General features: G+C 39.8%; 1 protein-coding gene across 1 annotated transcript in view; it reads left to right on the top strand.

The window, feature by feature from the left end:
• Positions 1 to 25,489, top strand: part of clstn2a (calsyntenin 2a) — a 72,282-nt gene extending 46,793 nt beyond the window's left edge. Inside the window, exons 10-18 of the mRNA XM_070844859.1 lie at positions 13,084 to 13,246; positions 19,174 to 19,340; positions 19,616 to 19,764; positions 22,646 to 22,851; positions 23,057 to 23,224; positions 23,498 to 23,643; positions 23,910 to 24,030; positions 24,879 to 25,069; positions 25,255 to 25,489. Coding sequence (XP_070700960.1) covers positions 13,084 to 13,246; positions 19,174 to 19,340; positions 19,616 to 19,764; positions 22,646 to 22,851; positions 23,057 to 23,224; positions 23,498 to 23,643; positions 23,910 to 24,030; positions 24,879 to 25,069; positions 25,255 to 25,476 — 1,533 coding nt within the window. The 3' untranslated portion in view covers positions 25,477 to 25,489. The remainder of the gene's footprint in view (positions 1 to 13,083; positions 13,247 to 19,173; positions 19,341 to 19,615; positions 19,765 to 22,645; positions 22,852 to 23,056; positions 23,225 to 23,497; positions 23,644 to 23,909; positions 24,031 to 24,878; positions 25,070 to 25,254) is intronic.
• The last annotated feature ends 1,539 nt before the right edge of the window (positions 25,490 to 27,028 follow it).

The raw sequence follows: 27,028 nt of genomic DNA, 5'->3' as shown, positions 1-27,028 counted from the left end.
CAGCAGGTGAAGGGCTATCATTATTTGTGTAGTGAAGGGAGAGGCTCTCCATTCTAATTACCGGAGGCCCTCCATCACTTTCTTCTGTTCACTGCCGGAGATAAGAGGATAGAAGAGACCGTTATCCTACACACACACACACACACACACACACACACACACATACATACAAGCATAGTGGAAAGTCTGTTTAGTTATGGGTAATGGCTCACCTTGCAGCAGATCTCTATTATCTGTCATGCTTTGGAGAGCTGTTGAACTAATTTGCAGTGAGGCTTATTGTTTCAGTTCCGCAGAAAGCCTTTAAATCGAAAAAAGTTGCACCATTTGAAACGGCTTCAACTAGAGAAATGCATATAATAAGATTTTTATTCTCACTGCATGTTGTACAGTGCTTTTGCTAGTGGAATAATCCTTCAGATGTACACAGTGGTAATATAAGTAACCTCAGAATTACATTATGCCCATTAAGGATGCAAGTTGTCCAAGTATTAAAAGATTTAAAGTTTTAGTCTAGAAAGTGATATCTGTTTTTAGCCGCTCCTACAAAGGCAATTCAATGCAGGGTCAGCCTATGGAGACTATGGAGCTGGACAGATAAAAGGTCTTGATCAAGAACACCTCAGTAAAGCAGACGCTTGAACAAGAATCATCCAGCTACAAGTCTAGTTGCTCTAGCTCAGCAGGCAGAGATTTATTTACTGTGAAAATAAAATAAAATCCCTGAAGTCAAACTGATTTTCATGATAAGCCAATCAACTCCCCTTCCTACGAGGTCTCACTATTAATGGATGGTAGACGTAATTCTAATCTAATTGTTTACCCCTGAGATACAGAATATATCCACCTCATGCTGAAATTATTAGAAAATGCTTCATAATTACAGCAAGCTATCAGGAGTTTTTGTTCACTAAGCAGATTACAAGAGATTTGTATTTGAGTCTTTCCGTGTGAGTGTGCTCGTCGCTGTGTGACCATGTATCATTATTTACGTCTACTGTGATGACTTTTATGCTGAATTTTTATCTGCAGGTTTGCATGGAAACGTACATGGGTCACATTTCTTGCGCTATGCAATTATTTCTTGTGTGCATGCAAACACCACAGTACATTTTCTTGGCACTATATCTGCTGGTGCTTGTGTCTACCTTCCAATCAGGTGGTTGTTTGTTCTGGGTCAAAGGTAGATTGAAAGGTTTTTCTCAGTCCGGTGTTCTTTTCTCCTGAGATGCACAGATAGATGTGACAAGGGCGGCCAAGTAGCAGAATGCTGAGTTTTTTAGCAAACAACCTCAAGACTCAGTTCTATTTCAGTCTCGCTTCTTCTTTTTCTGGCTCTCATTATCTTTCCTTTATTCTCTCTCTCTCTCTCATTCTCTCCCACACATACACACTACATAGGTAGCAGGGATCCCATTTGCTCCTTTAGTTGGATCTTGGGAAGGGCTACAAAGGGAGCATGTAGTGCAGTCAAAGAGAATACGTGATGAGTTACTCACCAGTGCAAATCACTCGTGCAGACTCTTATTAAATATAAATGGAATCTGGTCTGAAATTCTGGAGGTTAATGAGAGGAATGACATCATAGGAGTGCAAATGTAAATGAAAAAATAATGATATAATACTATTCTCATTTATTTTGCTGACCTGTGATGTACAGCGCAGGTTGGTGTACCTGTCTTGGCTTAACCTGTTGTATCTACATTCGTCTAAAAATAATTATTTGACAAATGTCTGACCATGCACTTAACCATTGGTTTAACATGCAGGTGCACAGAGCAGCACATTAGTGAAGCTGATCTTGTGTAGCTAAGAAAACATGTCTTGTGGCTGGATTATTGACTAAAGCTTTTGCTGTGCCACTTCTCTTTGAATCTGAAGACATCAAACCGATTATGAGCCTGGAGCAGCACACAGTACTTTACGTCTAAGAGAAATGACCAGTGTCTTTTGAAAACAGCTGCAGCCTTCTATAAATACAATAATCTTTTAGGATTTTTTTGAAGATGCCAGAAGGTTTAGTGAACTGCATAACTTGAGTAAAAATGCAGGCACATGCATTTTTTATACTTATTCTAATGCTTTTATCTTAAATCCATGACTGTTTATGAACCAAGAAGATGGTTATTGTTTCTCAATTGTAATTCATAAAATCTGTTGTCAGCATTTATCAGTAAAAAGGACAAAATTACTTTTGAATGGTCAATAAAGTTTAAAACATGTAGCTGCTATGCTATGCTATGCTATGCTATGCTATGCTATGCTATGCTATGCTATGCTATGCTATGCTATGCTATGCGGACTGTCGTAGATCTGTCAGTAGATCTTTATTGCTTCAAATTAAGACCCATCATCAGCACGAGACAGATTTGACAGACGTGAGGCGGCCTATTGTTCAGCACTTTGAGATAACACACACTGAGTGCAGAAAAAGAACAGAACACACATGATCTTACTGAAGTCGTCAGGACCTTCTCTTACTGGATCATGACATTTTCTTGGCTTAAGAACACAGCTCCTCTCTTATCCTTCTTAAGTTACATCATTTCAAACATTCACCACCTGTCTTTACGCCTTAAATTCCTCCAAACACACACGCACACACACACACACACACACACACACACACACACGGGAAAATACATCATTAACTTCTCAGAGCACAGTTACACAAGAAGAGAGAGGCCTCAGCCTCCCCTCCAGGCTAACCTCTTTTACACTGAGCTGTCTTTGGTTCGGTTTCACTACAACCTCAACATTGTTATTAATTTCAAGACACGTCTGTTCATACTGGCAAAGAAATGTGATCATTTTGGAAAATGCATGATTATAACAGGAGTTTCTTTGCAAGACATTTTGACATGTCATAATAGATGTAATCAATAATATTAATTAGGGCTGTATTCCATTTAGATGACCCAATTCAAGTTCCTGATGTTATGCATGTTGACTGACTGCAGAGGTACATGGACAATTAATGGAATAGAGCCATTGTTAATGTAATTAGTTACACCAGTGCTTTTGCTGCTTTGACAAATCAAAGGCTGCAACGTAATTCCCTTCACTCATTAACTACTGTATATGATAGACACTCAATCGTTCACTATATATAGTGAGCATCTCTGATGGATGTAGTGTGGCATGACTAATTTTAGCAAAAGGCATGGCATTGGGGGATAGATCGGGCCATTGGCCATTTACTTTCTTTTTTTTTCCTATTACAGACTGTAGTTTCAATCTAATTTGATCATTCAATGAAAAATAGTTTGCAGAACAAGTTAAACCGCTTTGGAGATACACAGTTCCTGATCAAAATGGATTATAATGTCGTTCATATGCAATTAGTTTTTAGGTCTCTCTTGAGCTCAGAGAGACTTCCCGAATAAATAAAACTAAATCTATATGGAAAAGCTTAGAAATTGAAAGTGATTAAGTGTGTTGTATCTAATCTCAGTGATATATTGTAGCTCATCTCCCCACATTTTTTCCTTCCTCATCAGCTTTATTTTTTTTAGCTTTATATTTTACATTGTATTACTTACTATTTGAATTACACATTAATACTTTCTTGTTCAGTATGTCATGTAATAACCAGACTAAACAAATTGTGATCTAAGGACAGGAGCTGCTGTTGTGTCTTGTGGTGAATAATGAGACAAACTCAGAGAGTAGTAAGGACTGTGGTGGACTGCGGGAAGAAGGAGAAGAGGTGCCTATAGGGTGTCACAGCTGCTTCTTACTGTCCTTGTTCCTCCCAGCACTTAGAGAGGACACTCAATGGCTTCAGTGGCAACTCCATTTAGCTCTATTGATTTTGCAATTCTCACCCCAAGAGAGGAGGGGCAGAGCGGGATGAAAGGAAGCTGGCAAAGAGAGAGTGACAGAGAAAGAGGCCTCCATTTTCCATGTCGATTAAACACACTGAAGGAATGTCACATCTGACAGAAATCTTTTCACAGGCATCTACAAGCACTGACTTACTTGTGAGTGTGTATGTGAGCACAAGCATCCACAGGCACACGCACACAGACACACACCCATACAGAATGCTTATTTTTCTCTTTTTCAGCCTTGGTAATGGACTAGATGGATCGCTCGTCTCTAAGCACATTATTCACTCTCACTGAGTCTGGAGAGCAGTTGAATCCAGGTGTTCAAAAGATATTCAGTCGCAGTCAAAAGGTCCTATACAAATCAAGATTCACTCTTCTAATGTCCTGTAGACCACAGATGGAAGGAATGCATCAAACATGCAGACAAAGTGACAAAGCAAAAAAGGAGAAAAAGGAAAAGAAGGAACTTACAAACTCAGAAAACAAATGGAAGTGAAAAAAGAAGTTGTCAGTTCAAATTTATATGTTTGCCTTGCTTAGCAAGAGAAAGTGTGTGTGAGTGCGTGCGATGTGGCATTGATCTAAATCGTTACAAATGAGGTTTTATTTACTCACAGCAGGGTCCTTATAGGTAGAGTAGGAAATATCTATTCCAACAGGAGGTTGAGAGTTGAGGAGAATACACAGTGTTTTTCTCAGCAGAAACCTGAGATTTGGAAAAGATTAGTCAAGAGCCAAAGATTTATTTGTGTTGGCAGCTGTTTCCCATCAATCCAAGATAAATGCACAATTCATGGGGTCACAGATCAGGTGTTGTGAATCACAGATAAACTTTCCTATTTCACCAATTACACAAAATAGCAGCGGACCCCCTGCTATTTATCATTCATGCCTTAGTTTGATTATAAGGACCGAATGTTGGAGCGGAACAAAATTACCCTCACTGCTTATCTATGCAATATCTACAATTATTTGCCTTATCTGCCTGCTTTTACCATGCTTGTTGTGCCATGGCTTGTTGTCTGTGCTGTGTTGATTAGAAGCTTCCTTTTGTATGTGACAGGGATTAATTGGTAGAGGTGGTGGTGTGTATGTCAGAGTGAACTCCTTCTCGATCTGTTTGTTGAAGATATCAGGAGAGATTATGAGTGCCCATTCAGAGGGTGATTAAGGTCCATCTCTAACTCGAGACTGGCTGATGAATGATTTAGCTCAGTTTAAAAGTTATTTGTGTGCTTACAATGCTTGTAATCTTTAAAATATGGTTAGCAGTGTAACAGTGCACATTAGAGTATGATTTTAAAGTTAAAGCAAAAAGTAGGGTTTGTTTACCACAGTTGAAAAAGGTGTGAAGCGACCTTGGAACAGTCACATAGTCATTTCAAAAATTCTCCTTGAGGTAACATGCTTTTTGTTGCATGAAAGACACACAAATCCATAGTTTTATTCAGCCACAGTCATGTGTTCTCAAGGCTTGCCACGTTTATTCACTTCCATATCAATATTTTTTGCTACTGTTTTGCATGACATCCTTTTAGTATGCAACATACTTAATTATGTAAGAGCACAAGTTGGCAATGATTAACACGTTTTTTTTCTTCTCTGTAAGAGCAAAACAGAGAGCAACAGAAAAGATATTGAGCATTGCCTCTAGCGTATACATTTTCTGTGTGTGTGTGTGTGTGTTTCATTTTCTTTCTGGCTTCTATCTTTCAAATGAACTCATTTGAGAGCTCGGCTGTACTTTGTCTCCTTAAGGCACTTCCTGTGTTACTCCTACGGTAGTTGATGCATCTCACTAAATGCGTATGTCTTTGCAGTGTGTGTGTGTTGAAACTAGAGTGCGAGAGAGAGCGGGATTGACTGTGTGTAAGCGGCAGGGTACTTAATGCCACTATCTCCTACTTATAGACCACTCAGCAGACATACTGAGTGGTCTGTAAGCACTACATAAGCATTCAGATCGCACACTAATGTATCGACAGTTTGTTTCTTCCATCTCTCTATTTTCTATTTTCTCTCACTTCATCTCGACATCTAGATGCCTCTGTCTCATTGCTTATCCCTCCTCCTTCTCTAACCCCTGTGTTTACATTTCATGCTGACCCTAAAAGTAAAACTTAAATAATTCACTGATTATTATTATCGCTGTATTAACCAAGTAAGAGTAAGAGCCAGTGAGATTACAGAAGAGACAGACAGACAAAAGAGATAAAAAATAAACTGCAGCAAAACATAATTTCAAAGAAGCCTTTTGACTTGTTTTGCATTCGTATTTAATCTGATACCTCACATCTTTGTGAGCTTTTTCAGTTGTGTCACTGATTTAATTTAGGTCTTGCAGATACAAGTAGGCTTTATCAAAATATTTAATTAATGAAAGTAGACCTTGATGCATTCTTTAGATAACTATATTTTTCTATTCAACTAGTAAGAAACTTGCTCATCCATTCCACTGTTTCTTACAGATGTGAGTGTTTCATGGTCTGCTAGGCAGTAATCTGCATCTTACATTTGTGTCTATCAGAAATGAGCTGCTTTTGTGTGACATGGTGTGTTTTGAGTACACGCTGTTGAGCATGATAGCGAAACTCTTTTCCTTACTTTCTTTCTTTTAGTCTTTTTTTAAAAAAAAAAATTCTTTCTGTCACCATCCTTGTCATTCCTTACCACCAGAGTGAAACATAATAGGCTGGCATCAATAATGCAGTGCCACAATAGTGGCAGAAGAGAGGAGAGGTGAGGAATGTCAATAGGAACAAGGGAGATTAAATAGGGAAGAGAAGACAGGTGCAGGTTAGGAGGGAGCGATGAGGTGGAGGTGGGGATAGCAGGAGCAGGAAAAACAGAAGAAAGTAGTTCAGACAAAGGGGCATTAAACAAGACAGACGAGAAGAGGAGAAAAGAAGGGTGGAGGTGCCTAGAGGCAAATCCTCAGATTTCCTGAATTATCCTGTGAAAGGTACATTCACAGAAAATAAGCAATTTCTATGTTTAGAGAGGACTGCAAAATAATATTGTCAGCACACAAGAAAAATTCACGCACCAATAATTACCACTCGTTATACTTGTCACATCAGCAAAAAGCCTAATAGTCTTGGCCTGCAGTTCTAATGCCAAAGCAAAGATCATTGGTCTAAATGGGCAGCCCTGCTGGGAACTGTTGGTGTCATAAAACAGATCTGAACACCATTATATGGGGTTTGTATCCATATAAAGAAATCTCCTCCCATGACAAACCTCTCCAATGCATCAAAATAAACTTGACCCCGTTAAAGGGCTTTTCAGCAGCCAGCAGAGTGTCCTCATTATTCTGTTTATGTCAGCAGATTTAAAATGCCCCATTGCTATCTGTGAATAAAGGGTTATGTTTGGTTTTCTCCCCAGTAAGACGCACAATAAGCCTGAATAACCTATGTCCGGCACAAAAAAGATTTGAGATGCTCTCCTTGTTAGTAGTTGGTCTAACGCAAAGCAGACAGCATATAATTGTTTTGCCAGAGATCCTTTGGGTGACAACCTAAATTCAGCCTCTATATTCTATAGTATTTTCGAGGTCCAATTGGTTCTGAAGATCTTCCCACTTTATTTCTCATGAATAAGTTGCAATAGCCTCTCATAAATACCCCGTGGCAGATTTCCACAAGATAGACGGGCTTATCTCTGGAGTTTTACTCTCAACAATAAAACACTGCTATTGCATGGTAATATACTCAACAAAGAAAATCTGAGTCCATATTTATTCTGTAAACTGAACTTTATAAAGATGGGAGATGGTTATGGTTATGGTAATAGAGGAATGATAAGAAAGTGTACGGGTACCAATTATACAGTCGATGATCCTGACCAACACAGTTTTAAAAGTAGGGAAGTAATCTATCTTAGAGAACACCAGAAGGAGGAGGATGTATGTTCTTCCATCTGAGTGATGGAGCACTCTCCAAATTTTGTATTTATCCAGATCATTAAAAAAGTTACTGTGAGTGGAGCTGGGAGTTGGAGTGTCTAGAAACACAAAGTCAGCTCAAAGAAATGTGTAGGAAGAGAGCAATGCAGCAAGGTCTGGGAGAAACTTTGGGGAAATATATGCTTTGTATATAATGTCAGAGTGTAAATAGTTTGGAGAATGGTCTGTTCCCCATAGAGGAAGCCAGACAGAAGTACTTTGCAGTCCACCTTATCTGGTCTTGTTTTATTCAAGATAAAAAAGAAGAAATTGCGTAAATATTTACCATCATACTTTTAAAGTTGCAGGATGAGCTATAAACTTCTCCTGGCCATCTCCTTCCTAACAGACCACAGCTGACCCTGACCTGTCATAGCAGGAGAAGCACAAGTGGAACAAACTTTGTTAATGATGGCTCAGTTCCATTGTACTGTAAGTATTGTCAGAGCCAGGATCCTGAACTAGCTCACTTAGACTGAAATGCAGTCATATTTGATATTATATTTCACCTGTACTTTTCCTGATATTGTGTGACATGCTAAAGATCAATTAAAAACTCCAGGACACTCGCACATGTTTTTACCCATTCCTGCTAATTACACTTCTGCTTAGGTTGATGGTGTCTCATATTATGCTAGGAGTTACATGCTGTCACCAAAACAATGTTCACTAAAAAGAACTTCCTGTTTTCATAGACGACATTTTGACATATCAAAAGTAGGAAAAAGTAGAAAAAAATAAAATGAATGACGACTGAATTCCATTTAGCTGTTTCAGCCTCACGTTCCTGGTATTGTTTTGGTGACACCTGTGCTTTTCTGGTCTGCAGTGAAAAAAGCCCCAAAAGGTGCAACAAAATCATTAGGTTTAGCCAGAGGCTAAGCACCTGCGTGGGTGTGTCATGGGTGTTAATAGAAATTAAAAGTCAGAAAATAGTCAGAAAAGTGAGCCTCTTGAAAAAAGGTGATCTGACATCATCTTTCTTTGGTCGCAACAATATTTTCTGATATTTGACGATGTTTGATACACCCTTCACATTAGTATTCTGTGAACCCTTTCAGGCTTAAAATGACTGGACACAATGATTGGACTCAAATCCTGCATATGTAGGAAGGAGGATGCAGAAACTAGACTGCTCACCTTTCCTCTGTACCGTCTTTTGTCTCCCAGCTTCTTCTGTTTTTGCTGTCGCCAACTTGTGCAACTGAAGATTTTAATCTTTGTCTGAGGTCAGTGATCCTGTCCCCCAGGGAGGCCATATGTTACAACAATTCTTATTGTCTGAATAGCACCTGTTCATCCTATCAAGAGAAATTTGTAGTCAGCTGAACTTCTGCTCCATTAGGGTGCAGGTCTTCACTGTGCTGTTTTTCATGAATTACTATCTCCCTCAGTTATTCCACTTAAGTCAAAAAGAGTGGGAAGGGAAGAATTATCTCTATCCTCTCTCTGCGAGTGCATCATGTGGCTCGCCTGGAAAGTACTTGGTGTAGGAAAGCAACTATTTAATTTGAATGGAAGTCTAAAATAGAGCAAAACATGTATTTTAAAATGCATCTGACATGGCCTCAGTGTCTCTCAGCGTCTGCAGCTGTTTCTCTCCATCTCTGTCTCTCTGTGGGATTCCCAGTGATTCTGTTCATCCTAAGCAGGCCTGAAACCTGCTTGGGGACGTGCTCATTACAGTGTTTCAGCATTCATTGTCTTGCCACACTGTTGCAGAAGAGAAGTACTTTCAAGCTCCCACTGAGTAATGCGCCTTCAGACAAGCAATGTGTACACAAGCATGCTTCAGCAGCAAAAAGAGTATAGCTAGTGGTATCTACTAACGATGTGGGGGAAAAAAGCAGTGAAATGTCCCTTTTTTGCATTTTCACAAGTAGATTAAAATTTCAATAATTTGAACATGGATTTCAGGTAGCATTAAAGCTTTCCCTGAAATGTCTAATGTCAACAGTAAGAGGGACTAAAAAACGCAATAAGTAAGTTAATTTCCTGAGTCAGAAGCTAATTTAGCTAATTTTCGCAATTTAAAGCTAATTTGAGGGTCATTCTGAAGCAGCGGCGACAATCATTTTGGAGTCACCACTGCAAAATAGTGATGTTGCAGATGCAGAAATAGTGATGTTTGTGAATGTGTTGGCATCAGTATGCATTTGAGGAGTTTGATTTCTCAAGCTAAGACAGTCGACGACATAAACAAACTGAGTGCTGGATTGGATTCAAGGCTTTCACCTTTGTTAAATACAGCAGTTACATGCAGTGTGTGCACATACATCAGTAAAGTTGATCTGTAACAATATTAGATAAAAATATACATAGTATTTCTATATATATTAGTTTTATAGTATTTCTATTAATTTTCTGGCCCTCAGTGCCTCTTGGTAAGAACTTTCATGCATGCAGTCACTGCGCATGTGTTTCTAAACAGGCGTATAGACATAGAGGGCATTATTTGTTCATGCCCTCAATTTTCTGCCATTGAGTCCAGCAACTATTATGCTCAAAGATAGACAGGAAGAATGGGAAAGCGAAAGATTAGAGATAAAGGGAGAAATAATCAGTATCCCTGTGTGAGAGAAATACTGTAACACAGTTTGTTGCCGTCATATTTCCATACTACCTGAACTCTATGCAGCCATGCTAGCTGCATTGCTCTGGTGATCATCGGTCAGTCCACCACTTTGGTCCAGACTGAAATATCTCAACAACTATTGGACAACAACTCATTGTCCTTAGAGGATGAATCCTAATGACTCTGATGATCCCCTGATTCATGGTTAAGATTGATAACTATGGAGTCCCATTAAATTTGATACACAGATTGTCGTCCACATCAGGATTTGCAATAATTGTAATAACATTTGGCGATTTAATGTATTTTCGCCGAGCGCCATCATCAACTTTAACTAGTTGTTTATAAGCAACCAGTTAAAGACAGAACTAACCAGAACTAATGACATTCCCATCAGCCTTAGCTGTACTTTGTGTTATAATGTTAATCAGCAAATGTTAGAATGCTAACACGATGATTGTGAACATGTTTACATGCTAACATTTACATACACAATGAAAGCATTTAGCTCAGTACAGCCTCAGAGAGCTGTAAACCTTTATTCGAAAGTCTTGTTTCACGCATGATATCATGAATATTTTTAGCTCTGGCAGCATTTTTGTTAACTCAAAATGATGGTAGGAAAAACATCATGCTAAACCAAAAGAGTTATAACTAATGTCAAAGTCCCGCAAGTAAAAAAAAAAAAATCTGATGCCTCGTGTGATTCCACTTTTTCAGTGTCTGTCGTTTTCAATGACCTCCACAGGCAGTCAGCCAGCCAGTGGCTAAATGAAAGTGGCAATTCGTTCTGCCTGTCTAGTTCAGTACACATACAAATCCTGAATGTGAGCTGATGAAACTAAAACACACTGTCATTGTTAATAACACATGCTTGGAATCATATCTCAATCTGTGTACAGTACAGAAACCTGAAGAACAGCCAGTTATACACTGTCTATCTTTACATAGTTTTTAATTTATTCTACTCTCAATAGTCAAACTATTTCCACTTCAGGTTGACCCAAAACTGTAGCAAAACAGGAGACAATTAATTAGTATCACACCAAAAAAACATAGCACCAAAGCATTGTAGCTACAACCAGATGATACTGCTGGGCCTGGAATCACGAGGTTTAGATCTACTTGTGGTCATTAAATGAAGCAATCCATAGCAGAGCATAGTAGCTCAGCATAGTTATCCCGGTATTTGCTTAGATATGTGATACTGTGGGGGATGTCCTGTGGGATTTGCTGTTTCTTCACACTCATAAAGCCTGAGTCTCTATGTTCCAAAGTGAAAACCCCTGGAGATTCCTGGTTGCTCCAACACAGGTCTCAACCCTATTAGTTCATATCACATCTTGAATAATCTACCAATCTGTGTGTGTGTGTGTGTGTGTGTGTGTGTGTGTGTGTGTGTGTGTGTGTGTGTGTGTGTGTGTGTGTGTGTGTGTGTTGTGTGCGTGTGCATGTGTGTGTGTGTGTGTGTGTGGCCACTGAGCCTAAGAACAAAAATCTAACAAAATGAAAATCTATCTGAATGATGTATCCTTTCCTGCTGTTCTTCTCTGTGCATCTCAAATTAGCAGATATTCTCCTCAGTGCAAAAATAAATTGTTAATTCAACCGAATCCTTCACACCAGACTGAGTACAGACAGACTGGTGCTATGGTCATAAGAGGAGGAACAAAAAAACACGTGAAAACCATAGAAATTCTTCAGCAAGTTGCTGAAGACATTAAAACTGTAAACTCCACACAGGAGTCAGCACCAGTCAGCTTCACTCTGAGTCAACAGTGCAAATCAGTGAACCACACCTTCCATATTCTTGTTTTATTAACGGCCGCCAGACTGACTGGACTTGAATTCAAACCTCAAGTTATTGCTCAGTTCTCTTTCACGATAGTCAATGAGAGAAAAAGCCATGTTCAGCTTAAATAATCTGTCTATTAGTCCATTGTCAACTAATTTAATTAATCACTTCATCATCTTTGAGTTTTGGACTGATGTTTGAACAAAAGAAATACAGTTACACTTTAAAAAAATTGTAAATGGCATTTTTTTTAGCTATTTTCTGATATTTTCTAGATAAATCTATTAATTGATGATTTGGGAAAATAATCTGTATGTTAATTGATAATCGAAATAATCATTGGTTGTAGCCCTGAAGCCATGAAAGCAAAGAAGCCAATATGTTTTCTTAAGATATTCTTGTGGCCCAGGTAGGGAGAGTGTATGGCTGTGTGTTTGTGGTGGGTAGAGGGGCAGGGGAGAAAGAGAGAGAGAACAGGATGCGTCTTTACAAATTCTCCAAATAATCAAAGACACTCTGGTCCTCCACAGCCATGTTTGTCACTCATCGTGTGCTTTTAATGAACAGCTCATTAGACGAAAACCTCATTAGCTGTCTGACGACAGGGAGCAAATGATCCAGAGATGAGGAGAGGAATTTGTTGCGTCTCTTTCATTGAAGGTAGACAGGCAGAGATGCGCCTTCGGTGTCGGCTCAATGATTGGAGTAAACATCATCGTCTTCATAACTGCATCCCTATAAACAAAATCCTCCACGGAAAAATGCTCCTAGCCTAAATAAGACCCCAAAAAAAGAGAAGTGATGTATTTTTAAAGCTGCCCTATTTCTGTGCAAACAAGGAATATTTTCTTATTTGAATGCATAAGTGGACACATAGCAGAAAGCTCAACAGCGCAATAACACATTAACCTCCCTCTCTTTCTCCTCCTCACAGATCTGCGACAAGGAATGGCACTATTATGTGATCAACGTGGAATTTCCTGCAGTGACGCTGTTTGTGGATGGTGTGACCTATGAACCCTACCTGGTGACGGATGACTGGCCAATCCACACCTCAAAGATTGATACGCAGCTGACTGTGGGCGCCTGCTGGCAAGGTCAGTGTGTGTGTGTGTGTGTGTGTGTGTGTCTATCCAAAGATTTACTTTAGCTTTTGAGTTTTGCAGAAATTTGTCCAAGGCATCAAAAAAGCTGAAATCAGACAGGAATGGGACGCTGTTAGATGGTGTTGTTGGGCTTGTTTACAGCTATACTATAACCTGACTGATGTTTTATATTCAGCAGGTAATGATGTGTATTTGCTCCACACAAAATCAGGAAATCAGTTATTCATAGGCCTATTTCTACAAAAATGAGCCACACAAGGACAGGAGACACTATTTTTATCACCTCATTTGAAAGCACTGTAGTTTGTTCTGCTGTAGTAGTAGAAATTAAAAAAACATCAATAACTTTTGAATTCAGAAACTTGGAGAATCTGTACCAAAGAGCATTGAAGCTGTTCTGGTGGCAAACAAAGACACTAACAAAAACAGTTTCATCTTTAATTTGTACTTTATATATTCACTCCCACCAAGGTATACAGTTGTTCCATAGGGCCTAATTTACTCCAGTTATCTCTTTAAATGTGTTTTCTTTTTCCAGGGCAGTTTTGTCTTGATATAAAACCGTAGTATTTTATTGAATATGCCAATATAACCTGAATTTGTATGTCTATAAAAAAATTTAAAAAAACATATTGCAAACATAGATAAACTGCATCAACAAAGTAGTAAAATTATGTTGAAAATTAGATTTTGACGCACAAATGGAGGAGGAGAGAGAAAGCAGTGGTCTTACTGTTAAAATAGATAAAAAGATTAAGTTTTATGTCCCGGGGCTGTGAGTATTTCTTCTTTAAAATGAAGAGGCACTAGCTGAGTGGATATCAAGCAAGAAATTCTGCGTGTCAGTTCACGGAACGAGAGCGAGTAGTGATCACATTGAGCCATCCTACTGCCATGTTTGTGTCTTAAATAATTATACTAAAGTGCTTTACAGGAGGGTGGAATGAAACAGTAGTGATCCGTTCTGCGGCTTGCCTGAATCACGCTCATAACACTTGCCGGCATCAGCCAAAGCTTCAATCCTGATGGCATTTTGGTTGCCGTTTAAATTTCCTTTCATCCATTGCCTGATTGCAATTTTCTTTTTGTCGTCATCATTTTCTTCCTTCATACAGCCCTCTCTTTCTGCCTCTTTCCATGAATCTCTGATTGTGAGAGAAAGCCCTGAAGGAAGGATTAGCTAGAGTGAATGGAGGACAACTTTGCCAGCTATTACATCCCAATGAAGCCGCTTTAAGCTTCACTAAGCCGCAACTGATAACTTTGCAGGCCATTAGCGAGCAAGATTGCCTTTCAGACCCTCATTTCTTCATCCCCTTTTCCCCACAATCAACAACATAATGATGAGACATGTAGAATGAGAGGCATTCAGACTGTACTTTCACTGCCCTGAAAGCAAAAAAGGAGACGTGTGTTGTCGCCGTACAAGGTTAACAAGAAAATGGTTTGGTTGTTGTCGGGGATTTTGTAGGCAGTTTTCTGTAGCAGTAAGCTGCTCTTGAATTTGGATTTGTTTTGAATGTGTGTTTGCCATCTCATTTCATGTGCAACAGGAAAGTGGGTGTGAAATTTCAAAGCAACCCTCACAGTACAGTACGGATACAGATACTTAACTTAACGAAGCACAGAGTAGGCATCAAGAGCCTGAGGTAATGTTATATTGACATTGAAAGGCGTCAGTCGACATTCTATACAATCAGTGAGTTTTAGATAATTCTCAGCTAATGTAGAAGCACAGTGTGCTATTTTAGCTGTCTTTTTGCACACAGTGAAATGAGAAAACAGTTGCCTTTAATATCCCATTATGCTGCTACAGTCATACACAGTATGAAATTATTCCACAAGGTTTTTCTCATTTTGGAAAAGCAGTAACTAATAATATTAATTATAACGCTGTTCCATTAGGGTGTCCCGCTGATGCCATTAAGCTAGCACGTACAATACCAGAACCAAGGAAGTAGAACACCCAAATGAAACGCAGTTGTTATCAATGTTGTGTGTGTGTACACCAAGCCTCCCATCAGCCATTTTCTGAAGCGAAACCTGTAGAGTATTGATTGATAAATATGCTGACTTAAAACACACTGATCCAATGAGACAATGTGTGTGTGTGAATGCATATCTGAGTGTAAGTAAGACCATAGCCAGGTTAAACTCCAGGGCTCAACTGACTGTGAATCAAAGGGAAGGGAAAGGGAACCAAAATGAAAAGGACAGCCTGTAGCCAAAGAATTAAACAAATTACTTTATGTCAATACAGTTATGATTTGCTTACATGGTAGTTCCATGTATTCCATGGATTTTTTTCATATTGCATTGAAGCAAAAAGTAAATGTTTTAATTTGATAGGGATCTATACAAAGTAAATTAGCATTGATTTCTTTCTTACAGTGTATGCAAGATCTGCTGTGTGTGATGATTTCTCTTCCTTTTCCTCTGTCCTTTTATTATTTTCTCTCTTTTATGAAACTGTTAAAACACACGTGCATGCCAGAAGTATCAGTTTGCCTTTTAGCAATGTATTTGTCAGAGAGATGAAGGTGACTTTAGGAGACTAAAGGGCAGAATATAACTTGGATAGAGAGTGATGTGATGGACTCTCAGGAAGATTTCTCACTCAGCCACCTACTGTCATCACAACAGCACAGTGTTTACCAGGTCTGTTCCTAATGCAGGGTTAAGAACAATAAAACCTATAACAGCATCAATATTTGTAGTTGTAGTTTGGGGCTTACGGCCACATAAGAGCACACTGTGTCTGATGGACTCAGAGGGAGGCAGCATATTCAAACCACAGCATGATCAACAGCACAAAAGCACACAGCTCAGAGAACATTTACACATCATATTATATGCATGTGATGGAGTGTTATACTTGATCAATATACTGAAATCCAAACACAGCATTTCCATAGTCAGTTATCAACACAGCTCAACAATACACTGTATTGCTGCAATGTGTTAATATGACCTGGTTGTGATCTAGATGTAAATTATTCTGCAAATAGCAAGAATGGCTCAAGGTGTGACCTTTTGAGCTCTTGCAGCAGAGAACTGATGACAAAAGCATAACTTCTAGCTGCACCGTCACACAGTGGCTCAGCTGATGACCCTGCATTCACACACAGAACAAATACAGACCGGCCAATGAGTGTCCTAAAGCTCATGGGCTGATGGGATGCTCATGTACTGAACAAAGATGGGATACGTTTTGTTTATGTTCCCAATACCGCACAGCTTGTTGGTGTTGCTGAGTGTGGATGAACACCACTGTAGTGTCTGTCTGTGCTTTCATTAAACAAACTTAAGAAGTCTTCCTCACATGGTTTGACTGTTTGAAGTGGTTCTAATTTCTCAGCACCTCAAAGCTTCAGGAGAGGAACACATGAGAAAGAGAACTGGTGCTCTGATTAAAAGGAGGAGGATCTAAGCCAGCAAAAATAGCAAAAATCGCTACCCAAAATAATACTGAAGTTAGTTAGTCATTAACTTGTTAATGTTATGGTGTAGACAGCTGTACTGTCTACAGATATTGAAAATGAATTGTCCACTTTTCAATATCAACTCTTTACTCTCGATATGTGAGACAGTTTTTGTACTCGAACTTTAAGACAACTGTTTGCTGAACAGCTTCCGAATTCGACCTCCCTTTCTGTAAAGTGTACAGTATAAGTCTCCTGCTCCCTATAGCATGCTGAAGGCAGTTGTTCGGTGTTTCTGTGACAGGATCTTGTCTCAGCACTACATGTTTACACCCCTGTATGATCCACACTGACAGAGCTGAGAGAGTAGATGCCTCCAGCCAAATGCTGGGTGGCTGGTAGCTGCTGTTCAGAATAATATCTGCTGTTACTGTCTATCGCTGTGCACAATAGTTCTCTACAAGGAGAACATCCTGTCTGTGTTACAGGAGTAGGTTAGTAACCTTAGACAACAAAATGATTTAGTGTACATTCAGGAGGATAAATAATGATGCTAATGAAAATAATGATGTTGACAAAGGACCTGCAGGTAAACCTGCTTATTGGTGATGAATGGGAAATATTAAAAGTGAATCAAATTGACAGCATAGTGATTGTTTTTACCTTCTTGTAAGATGTTGTATTGTGTGGGCTGTATTTTACTGTGGAACTTTTCATTAGAAGATATAAGATCACTTTTATCTTGTTGTTATTTTAAGTCCCCTTTAACTTATCAGTTTATTAATATCATCAAACACTGCTCCCTGTTGGTCTTTAGTTTTTTTGTCTTTTCAAAATTAGATATGACAGTAGACAGAAATGCACTATATGGTATCTTAAATCTGCCTAAAGAACACGTAAACATGTATTTGGAGAACGAGGCTATTGTCCATTGTATTTAACATTGACTGATACACACAGAGTGTGAATAGAGACTTCAAATCTGGTGTTATTCACATTAAGGAGACTTGACCTGAATGTCAACCCTCACAGCTGAACTAAAAGTCATACTGGAAGCCATTTGTGTTAACTAAACAAGACCTGTGTGATTTGGTGGAAATGACACTCTTCATCAGAAGTGCTGATACTGCACCAGTGGGCAGAGCAGGCCAGTTCTACAGGAAAATCTGGAAAAGTACACTCTTAAGAAGATGTCAGGGTTGACTGACTTTGTGATGGAGCTGACCCCACAGACTGCAGTGCTGAGACACCTCACACACACAGATTCTGCCAGTGCGCTGGCTTGTGCCAGAGGTTCCATTTATTTTGTATGAGTGGTAATTCCCATTCTCTGCTGCAGATGCAAAACATTTCAGGTCAAGCGCACATTAAATCTGTCAAACTCATACATCAAATTCAACGCATAAACAGGAGGTGTCAGTGCCAGGTGTTGAAAGTGCGTCACATCTTAGTAGTTGGAGTATTGCAGATTAAATGAGAGTGTTTGTGTAATGCCTCCTATTCTCTATGTAGCTTTTTGTATTCAACTAAATTACACCTGGTTTGGAGCAACTTCATATCAAACTTTACATTAACCAACTCTTAATGTGGATGTTTTTTTATACAGAAAGTGAATTTCCATTCAGTGATTAAGTTCCAGGTGTTTTCACTAACATATTCATTGTGATCTGTTTATTTAAAAAAACAGATATTTTTGTCATCTTAACATTTCCACCCGACAACATATTAATGAAAATATCAGTGGACATTATAGTGCTGTGAAGACACAATGCCACTGCCGGTCTGTCTGATGAAATTACATTTATTGTATTTCCCATCTAAACTTGTGTCTGTGTTGTTTCACATCTTATCTCACCTCCTCTGTGAACTTAAATTCTTCATTGCTCACTATCCATTGGGTCTGGTAAGCTTTTCTGAGGCAGATTCACAGATGTTATTTTCAGCAAACTGTGTGTGCGTTTCCCTTGGAAACATACATAATACATGTTGTTGTCTCTTGTATCCTGCAAAGGATCAGTACAAACAGGGTAGATCCCAAAAGCGCAAATCTGAGACCAGGCCGGTAAAATATAAAGTTTGAGTTTACTCACGGTGGAAAAAGTCAAACCAGGCTCACATGGGAGCTGAGGCAAACACATCCAACAGGGGGTCAGGATGGAGAGCAGGAGTCCGAAAGGCAGATGGTCCTAACAGGCAAAGAACATGGCTGTAACACCAAAGCAGAGGCACAATAGACGATGTGGCGAGGGATGAACGCAAGTGTTTGATATATATGCTACTAATGTGGAAGTGGAGTCACGTGTGCCGGGAGGTCAGATGATGGGTAACGGCGGGAACGCAGGAGGTCATGATCTGAAACAACAGGATTAATTCATGATGGGATCAAAGCACTAGACATTTGCACTAAAAATTGGCTGACGTGACATAACCAGTCATTTAAAATCCAATTGTGATTTTTTGTTTTTTTTCTCTTCCCCTCTTCTTCTCTCCGATTAGGTGGTGAGGTCGCGACCCCGAGGTTTACCCAGTATTTCCATGGCAGCCTGTCAGGTCTGACGATCCGACCAGGCCGCATTGAAACACAGAAGGTTATCTCCTGTTTGCAGGCCTGCAAAGAGGGCCTTGATATTAACTCACTCGAAAGCCTCGCAAAAGACATCAAGGTATGTGGAACACAACACACACACACACACACACACACATGCTTTCAGCCTCTGGTTGGTAGGATAGCAACTGCTGTCCACACTGTGTCCTGTTCAGGATTCACTTTGTAGCAGTACAGACGTCTAAATGTATAATTTGGTATAAGATGTTGTTCTGTAACACACATCCTTTAATATTTAAGTCCAGTAAAATAGTTACAACATGAACACAGTTGTTTGAATCTGTATCTCTGGAAGTTTCTTTGAGGACAAATAGTGTTTGTTTGTGTGTCCAGTTCCATTTTAACCCTGCCCAGTCTGTGCTGGTGGTGGAAGGCGAGGATGTGGACAGCATCAACACAGCCATGACCAAGGTCTCCTACATTAACTCTCGCCAGTTCCCTACGCCGGGCATGAGGCGGCTACACATCACCACCACAGTACAGTGAGTGCACACGTGCTCCGATGATATAATTCAACTCACGCTTCGACTGTTTTAACATCCAGCTTTGCGTTCACTTAGTGTCACGTTTTCACAGTCACTGAGCAACTCTGCTGGGGGTGTTGTGAGTTTATGGCCCTCAAAGCCTTCTCTTTGCGACTTTTTGATGGAGCTGGAGAAAAAAGTGTGAGGTCTATAACTGTCCTCAGTAAACTAATGTGAAATGATGCATAGACAAAATACAATACAAACAAGTTGGTCAACTTAGATCCAGTAGATGGTAGCATAATGGAGCGGTGCTTAAAGCACTAAGCTCTGTCAGATGTGGCGTGTCTGTCTTTGTCCTGAAGCAACTGAACTCCCAGTGAGATGGCAAAGGATGGATCATTAGTGTAAAAACTATCAAACCACTAAACAGACCAGCTGGCTCCAGTATTAAGGACATTAAGCCTTCTGGTGATTGGAAAGACCATCTTTTGAGTGTCTACTTTTCCTTTTCTTTCTGTCTGTCTTTCTTTCTTTCTGTTTTTCCGCGTGACTTTGTGCATTCATCTGTGGATGTAATTAGGTTTGAATTTATTTCGTCCACTTTGCCCGATAGCTGCAGATCTCAAGGATATCAGTCTGTCTGTCTGTCTAACATTTGTCCAAAGCAAAACATTTTGACAACAGATAGCCACCTTGTTATGAAATCAAATTACAAACACGACAATGTACCTTGAACATGACTGGAATTCCTTGATATTTGCTGGGGATATTCAAAGGATTTATACTAATCTTTTTGGTTCTGACATTTCTTCAATGCCACCATCGGGCTAAAATCTCCATTTACACACGAAATATGAAAATCTATTAAAATTAGCTGACCCATTAACTTGCTTCTGCTGCTGTAACTGGATTTATTTTCCTCTCACTGCATAATCAAAAACACATGATGTGACCATGTGCATCTACTGCTGACTGGAAATCATAAAACAATCCAACACCTAATGTACCTTTAACAACAGAATGACTCTCATAGAGCCATTATGTCTGAAAACTCTTGTATATCGTCACGCTACAGTGACTTTGATTGGTATTACTACAGACTGACATACTAGATGTGTAAATAAATTCCTGATGTGGGTTTCCCCTCCAGGTCTGTCCTGGGCCTTCTCAAAACACTAAACCTCATCTCGTTGAATGTAACATGCTTGATCGCCTCTGTGTGTGTCCATGTGTGTGTGTGCTTAGTTGTATGCTGCACAGGGGTGGTAGTCGAAGTGTCTCATAGCGTATTCTTTATGTATCTGCCCCCGTCTCCACATCCATCCAGCACCTGCTCATTTGTTGGGCAGCAAACTCAGGCGGGTCAAATCAGCTTAGATGTTGTGCCGGTCGATAAAGTGAAGTGAGCTTGAGGAGCAGCACTAGAGGCTGTCTACCTCTGAACAACACTTCACAGCTCCCCTCGAGATAAAGACAGATAGATCTGCCTTTACACTCAGCAGATGTGATTAATCTGCAGTCTGACTGAGGCAAAAACAGTGATATGTAGTCCCATTACACACAGTTGATATTCTTATGCCTCCATGTGGATGACGATTGTGGCCAGAGGCATTTTATGTCTGGGTTGTCTCTGCGTTCATACATCCATCTGTCCCATTCTTGTAAACACGCTATCTCAGGAACACAGTGAGGAAATTTCTTCAAATTTGGCACAAACGTCCACTTGGACTGCCAGATCAACTGAATGGATTTTGGTGGTCAAAAATCAATTCATTCGCTAATTATGACAAAATTTCACACAAGTGATTAATAGGATAAAATGATGAAGTGATGACGTTTTACATCCAAAGGGTCAAAGGTCGACTTCACTGTGATGTCACAATATCCTGCAAAAGCTCTTTTCTGGTCGTTATTTAACAGAGGGAGAGAGGGGAGCAGAAGGGGGGATTGTGGCCATATTTCACATTTGGTTAAATACTGAACTGGTGACGCTGATCTTCGGTCTGAACAGACACAGATGTGAACTGCACATTGACTCGTTGGCGGAGGCATAGAGCAATGATTTTAGTTTGAATTCTCTTTTCAAGTGTTGTTCTGTTCAAAGTTGTGTGCTTCTTCTCTGTGTTACAAGTCTGCAGTAGTAACGGGAGTAGTTCAGTGATAGTTGTGATACTTCAGTACTCACAGGGTCTGTTTGCAGTGGAGGTCCTGCTTTGTACATTATGCTTATTTTCAAATGGATTATTTTACCATTTGGAGATTTACTACTGCATGTGGAAAAGCAGGGCTAATCACACTCACCTCAAAGTCATTTGTCACTTTATTGCAACATTTTAGTTTTTTTACTCAACGGTGCAACTTTTCTTGCTGAAGTGTAGAAAATGTGAATATTTTGATACCGCTAGATTTTCTGACAGCAGAGAATAAAATATTAAAACAGCTCAGGACAACAAAAGTGGTTGTCAGGCATGAGAGACGACACAGCCATTTACTTTTTTTTTTTTTAAATGTACCTAATATACAGTACATACTGTGTGTACAGTGCATTCTTCAAAATAAATGGGGACGCCAAAGCATATACCAGATTTTTTCAAGGACTATGATGAAACATTCACCCACACAATCCCATGGAAGCATTTAGCACTTATTTTGCCATGAATATTTAATATCATAGAGAAGTACTTGTTCCGGCAGTATATTAACAAACAGTATTTGTCAACACTAACAAGCATATTCTTTGCCTTTTATGGTGCTTAGCAAAAAATGCTGCAAATATATACAAAACCCTTCACGACACCAGTACAGTTAAATCAAGTCACATCAGCATTGAAGCAGTAACGCTGGCGCTGTCCCATCCTGTAACCTCTCTCTCTCCTCTCCTCTTCTGTGTGTTCAGGTGTTTCGGGGAGGACACGTGTCTCTCCATCCCAGAAATCAAGGCAGTAGTCATGGTCCTGCCGCCCAGCGAACCGAGAATCACCATTACAGGATCTAATCGACTCGTCAGGCCTGCCGGCGACCTGCGGGGCCCACTGGGTGTGGCACCCTTCAAAGAGCTTCACATCACCAGCACAGTAATGAAGGGAGACAGCTTCGGTGGATGTGAGTGGAGACGCTGCCTGTGTTTTTAGGAAGTTCTCATGTCATACAGGCCACGTAGTGATGTTTCAGCTTATGTTACCGAAAATGTGTGTTTTAAATTCCTGTTAAGGTGGGAATTTGATTCTGTACAGACCACTCTTCAAGTGGACTGGATATTTGGTATTTTAGCACCTATTTTATTGTCATTTTGTGTCCTCATGTACAGCCCGTCGACCAGGCGTAATGGAGGTGATGCACAACCTGGACTACTGTGATGTGCTGGTGATTGGGGAAGAGCTGAATCCTGAGAGAGAGAGTCTGGAGCTTCATCACAGTGCTTTGTTAGGAAAACACCTGGATGCCACCAACTCCACCTCTGGAATATCAATATATGGTAGGAGGGGCTAACACCATGATGGCCAGGCTGATGTGTGGTGCGACATCATGAAATACACCACCTTTCCACCTTAAAATCTTTAAGAGTGTCTCTAAAAATGGCTTGCCCTTTATGCAGCAATAAGATGAACAGTCACACTCTATACAGTAAGACAGCTGGAAAGGTCCCCGAAAGCCTCCTGTCATAACATATCACAGATACAAACTGCCCCACTGTGCTGCAGGACATATTTTAGCCTGTATAATGTGTTTTTCTTGTGTGTGTTACAAGGCGTGGACTCCATGGTCCACTATGAGCAGGCACTGAGACAGGTGCGCTACAGGAACTGGCGACCTGCCACCCTGAGTGAGAGGAGGTTCAGGCTCACCTGCTCTGAGCTCAACGGACGTTACACCAGCAATGAGTTCAATTTGGAGGTCATTTTGATGTCTTTTTCCCTCTCTTCTTCTCTTCATGTCCTGCACTGTGTACCTCATCTACCATCTCTAACTTTACCCTGCTCCTTCATCTCCTCTTTCCGTTTTCCCCCTTTAAACTTGTTATTAACTTGTTATTTCCTGTGCTCAGTCCGTTGTTTTTTCTCTCTTCATCGTTCTTCGCCTTGCATTGTCTTTATATTTATTTATTTGGTTAGCTCACCGTCTTTTCCCTGAGGATAATGGTCTTTGTCTCGCCTCCGTAGGTCAGTGTTCTTCACCACTCCGCCCCCGTGGAGCACGCCAATCATATGGCCGCCCAGCCTCAGTACATGAGACCCGTCCATCACCCGCTCATGATACACACTCTCAACTCACACATGTCAGGTAAGTCACAAATGTAACTGAAATGTGAATGAAACTCTGTGGTGAAAACCAGAGCTGACTTCTCTGTCACATACTGCTTAACAGGGCGGTTTATTCGTCCATCAGACCACTATTAGGAAATGAAAACAAAGGTGAACAGTCCACACATTTGATCTTCCATTAGATTTCCTTTCCACAGGTTCAGCTTAGACCTGCTCTGCTGCTCCTATACAGTGTTTGGCCTCACATCCATTTCCACATGTAATGGATGATCATTACGAACATCTTTTCTGTTTTCTGTACTTTTAAAGCATCGTTGCTGCATCTGCAGATCTCAGCAATCAAATTTAAGAGTAAAATGTTAAAAGAGTAAATGTTATATAAGAGTGATGGCAATAATATAATATAATATAACACAATATAATACAATATAATATAATATAAAGAGATCTTGAGTCACAGTTTAGCCTGAGGTTCTGTTGTTTTTTTCTCTACATTGATCCTTGAGGACATATGCTGAGTAAGGGGGATCAATATGATGACTTACCCTGTAACCCCTTTTCTCTATTATTGTTTCGCAATCAGATTCGATTTACCTTTTGATTTCTTAGTTCTTAATTAATATAATTTTTATTATATCAATAAATTTCAAATTTTCACTGATTTATTTACTTATTACTTGTATTATTATCGTTTTTTACTCACATTATGATTTGTTCTCTATCCTGTATTGTACCACACTGTGTGACAAAATGAGCCTGTATGATGGAAAAGAAAGTAGATTTAAGGTCAAAATGCTCAACAAAAAAAGTCTAAAATTAATAATAACAATGTACTGTGATTTGTTTGCCTCTCTACTTCTCCTCTAGGAGCAGCACCTCCTGCAGCCACAGTAGTTATTGTGGTTTGTATCGCCGCCCTGGTGGTGATTGTGGTTATTGGCGTGTACAGGATCCACGCCACACATCAGGAGGGCTCCAGAGAAGATGAGGACGGCGCCAAAGACCCTGAGGAGGACTGGGACAACTCTGCCCTCACCATCACTGTCAACCCCATGGAGGTTGGATGACACTGTCATTGAAATTTCTGGATGTTTTATTCCTTGAGAATTCCCAAAGTCCATCTAGAGAGCAGAGGGGCTGAATGGAGGATAAAAGATTATTTAATCTTACAAATAGCTCAACTGTATTTGTTAAATCTGTGGAATCTGTGGTGACCTTTACTAAATCACTCTTTATTTTCTAGAACATAAAAGGAGCTCAGGCGGTTGATGAAGATGTAAAAGAGGAAGAACGTGAGGAGGAGGAAGAAGAAGAGGATGAGGAACAGGTGGGAGGAATGACAAGTGCCGAGTCAGACAACAGTGATGAAGACGAAGAGGAGGATGAAGGGGATGAGAGAGAAGAGGTGAGAGAGACGAAGCAGAAGGGAAAACTAGAGTGGGACAGTTCCTCCACAACATACTGACCACACACACGCACACACATTATTAACCTGCACATACAAACACTCCGTATATGTTCATCTCTTCCTCTCTCCATCAACCACACACACACACACACACACACACACGTCACGCAGACACTCCTCCACATTCGCACACAGAAACAAAATCTCTGATGAAATTATTTACAATCTGTTGCTGGAAAAAAAAAAACACACTTCCCACATTGTCATTTATGATGAAACATCTCCCTCTGCTGGACAAAGTCAGAAGTACAGAATCAGCTGCAGTCCCACAGTGCTGGAAAACATTGTCTGTATGTACATTATTATTATTCACATCACAGCCAATGAGGCAAATTATGTGACGAACATCAAACAAGCACAGTCTTCTCATTACATGTGCAGAATTAGTTGGAGTTTTGCTGATAAAACTGAATCCAAACTCTGCAACAAACATGATTCAGATCTTAGATATAGTGACACAAATTCTGTCCATTTCTTACATTAACTCAGAAATAACGAGGGCTTTATGCCACCATTCAAAGCTTGCTATTACGTGTGTCCTCAGATTAGTTTTGTATTTTATTTTTTTTTAAAACAGATTGTCTGCAAAATGATTGTTATGAAGGTTATTAACAGATTTAGCAGTGAGATGCATCCATATACATATTTATTAATTAATGTATCCATAAGCGTTTTTAATATACTTCGTTTGGCCTATATAGTAGGTGTAACATAGCTGTGCTGTCACTCAGTGTATATCCTCCGTTGTCATCTGTAACTCAAACAGTCACTTTTCTGTCCGTGCAGTCTTTGTGATCAGTGCTGAGTCAGTCTGAATGCATCACAGTGCTGTGGTTCTGTGGCCTGGACACTAAAGAGAAACGTGATCCTGGAAATGTTAAATCTGACAGTAAACATTTCACATTTGTCCTCTTTCATATACAGACAAAGCTGAATATTGTGTTAACTGTTTAATATCCTCCACCTTTGGTTTCTCAAAAGTATTAGAAAGCTAAAATGATCACTGCTCCGTCAGCTAATGAGCTAATGAAAACACTGATTGTAAAATACTCTCAGAAACAAAAGCCTGTTTGTTCACATCTGTCTGTACCAAATCTGTCCATACTGTGGCCTATTGTAGCCTTTGCTCTTCGGGGTTAGATCAGTTATCTTTCTTTTTTCAGCAGATGAAGTGATACGAGATGTTCCTGTATGCGACTGATATTCTGTCTTTCCGTTGTGTTTAATTCCAATGAAGGGAGCCCTCTATGCAATAATGGGCCCAGTATAAAAGACCAGTACACAGAAACAGGGGCGCTCCAGCAATTTACTGCTGCACTTCTGAAAAAAGGTCAGAACTTCAGCAGATGCTGATATATCCTGACTTTATTACCTAGTATGAGTCGATCTCTAAAAACACCGGATCCTACACTTCCCATAATGCAACTCAGTAACATTTCTGCTCAGGCCTGCCTGTCAAATGGCCCTCTGTTACATAAAGCTGTCTAGTTCCTGACTATCTTAGGAAACACTGATTTGGTCTGGTTTCTGGATAAATTTAAGACTTTCT

The sequence above is a fragment of the Pempheris klunzingeri genome, chromosome 15 (genome assembly GCF_042242105.1).
Source record: "Pempheris klunzingeri isolate RE-2024b chromosome 15, fPemKlu1.hap1, whole genome shotgun sequence".
Classification (NCBI taxonomy): Eukaryota; Metazoa; Chordata; class Actinopteri; order Acropomatiformes; family Pempheridae; genus Pempheris; species Pempheris klunzingeri.
Note: the sequence above shows the minus strand (reverse complement) of the source record. Positions and strands in the feature narration are given on the sequence as shown.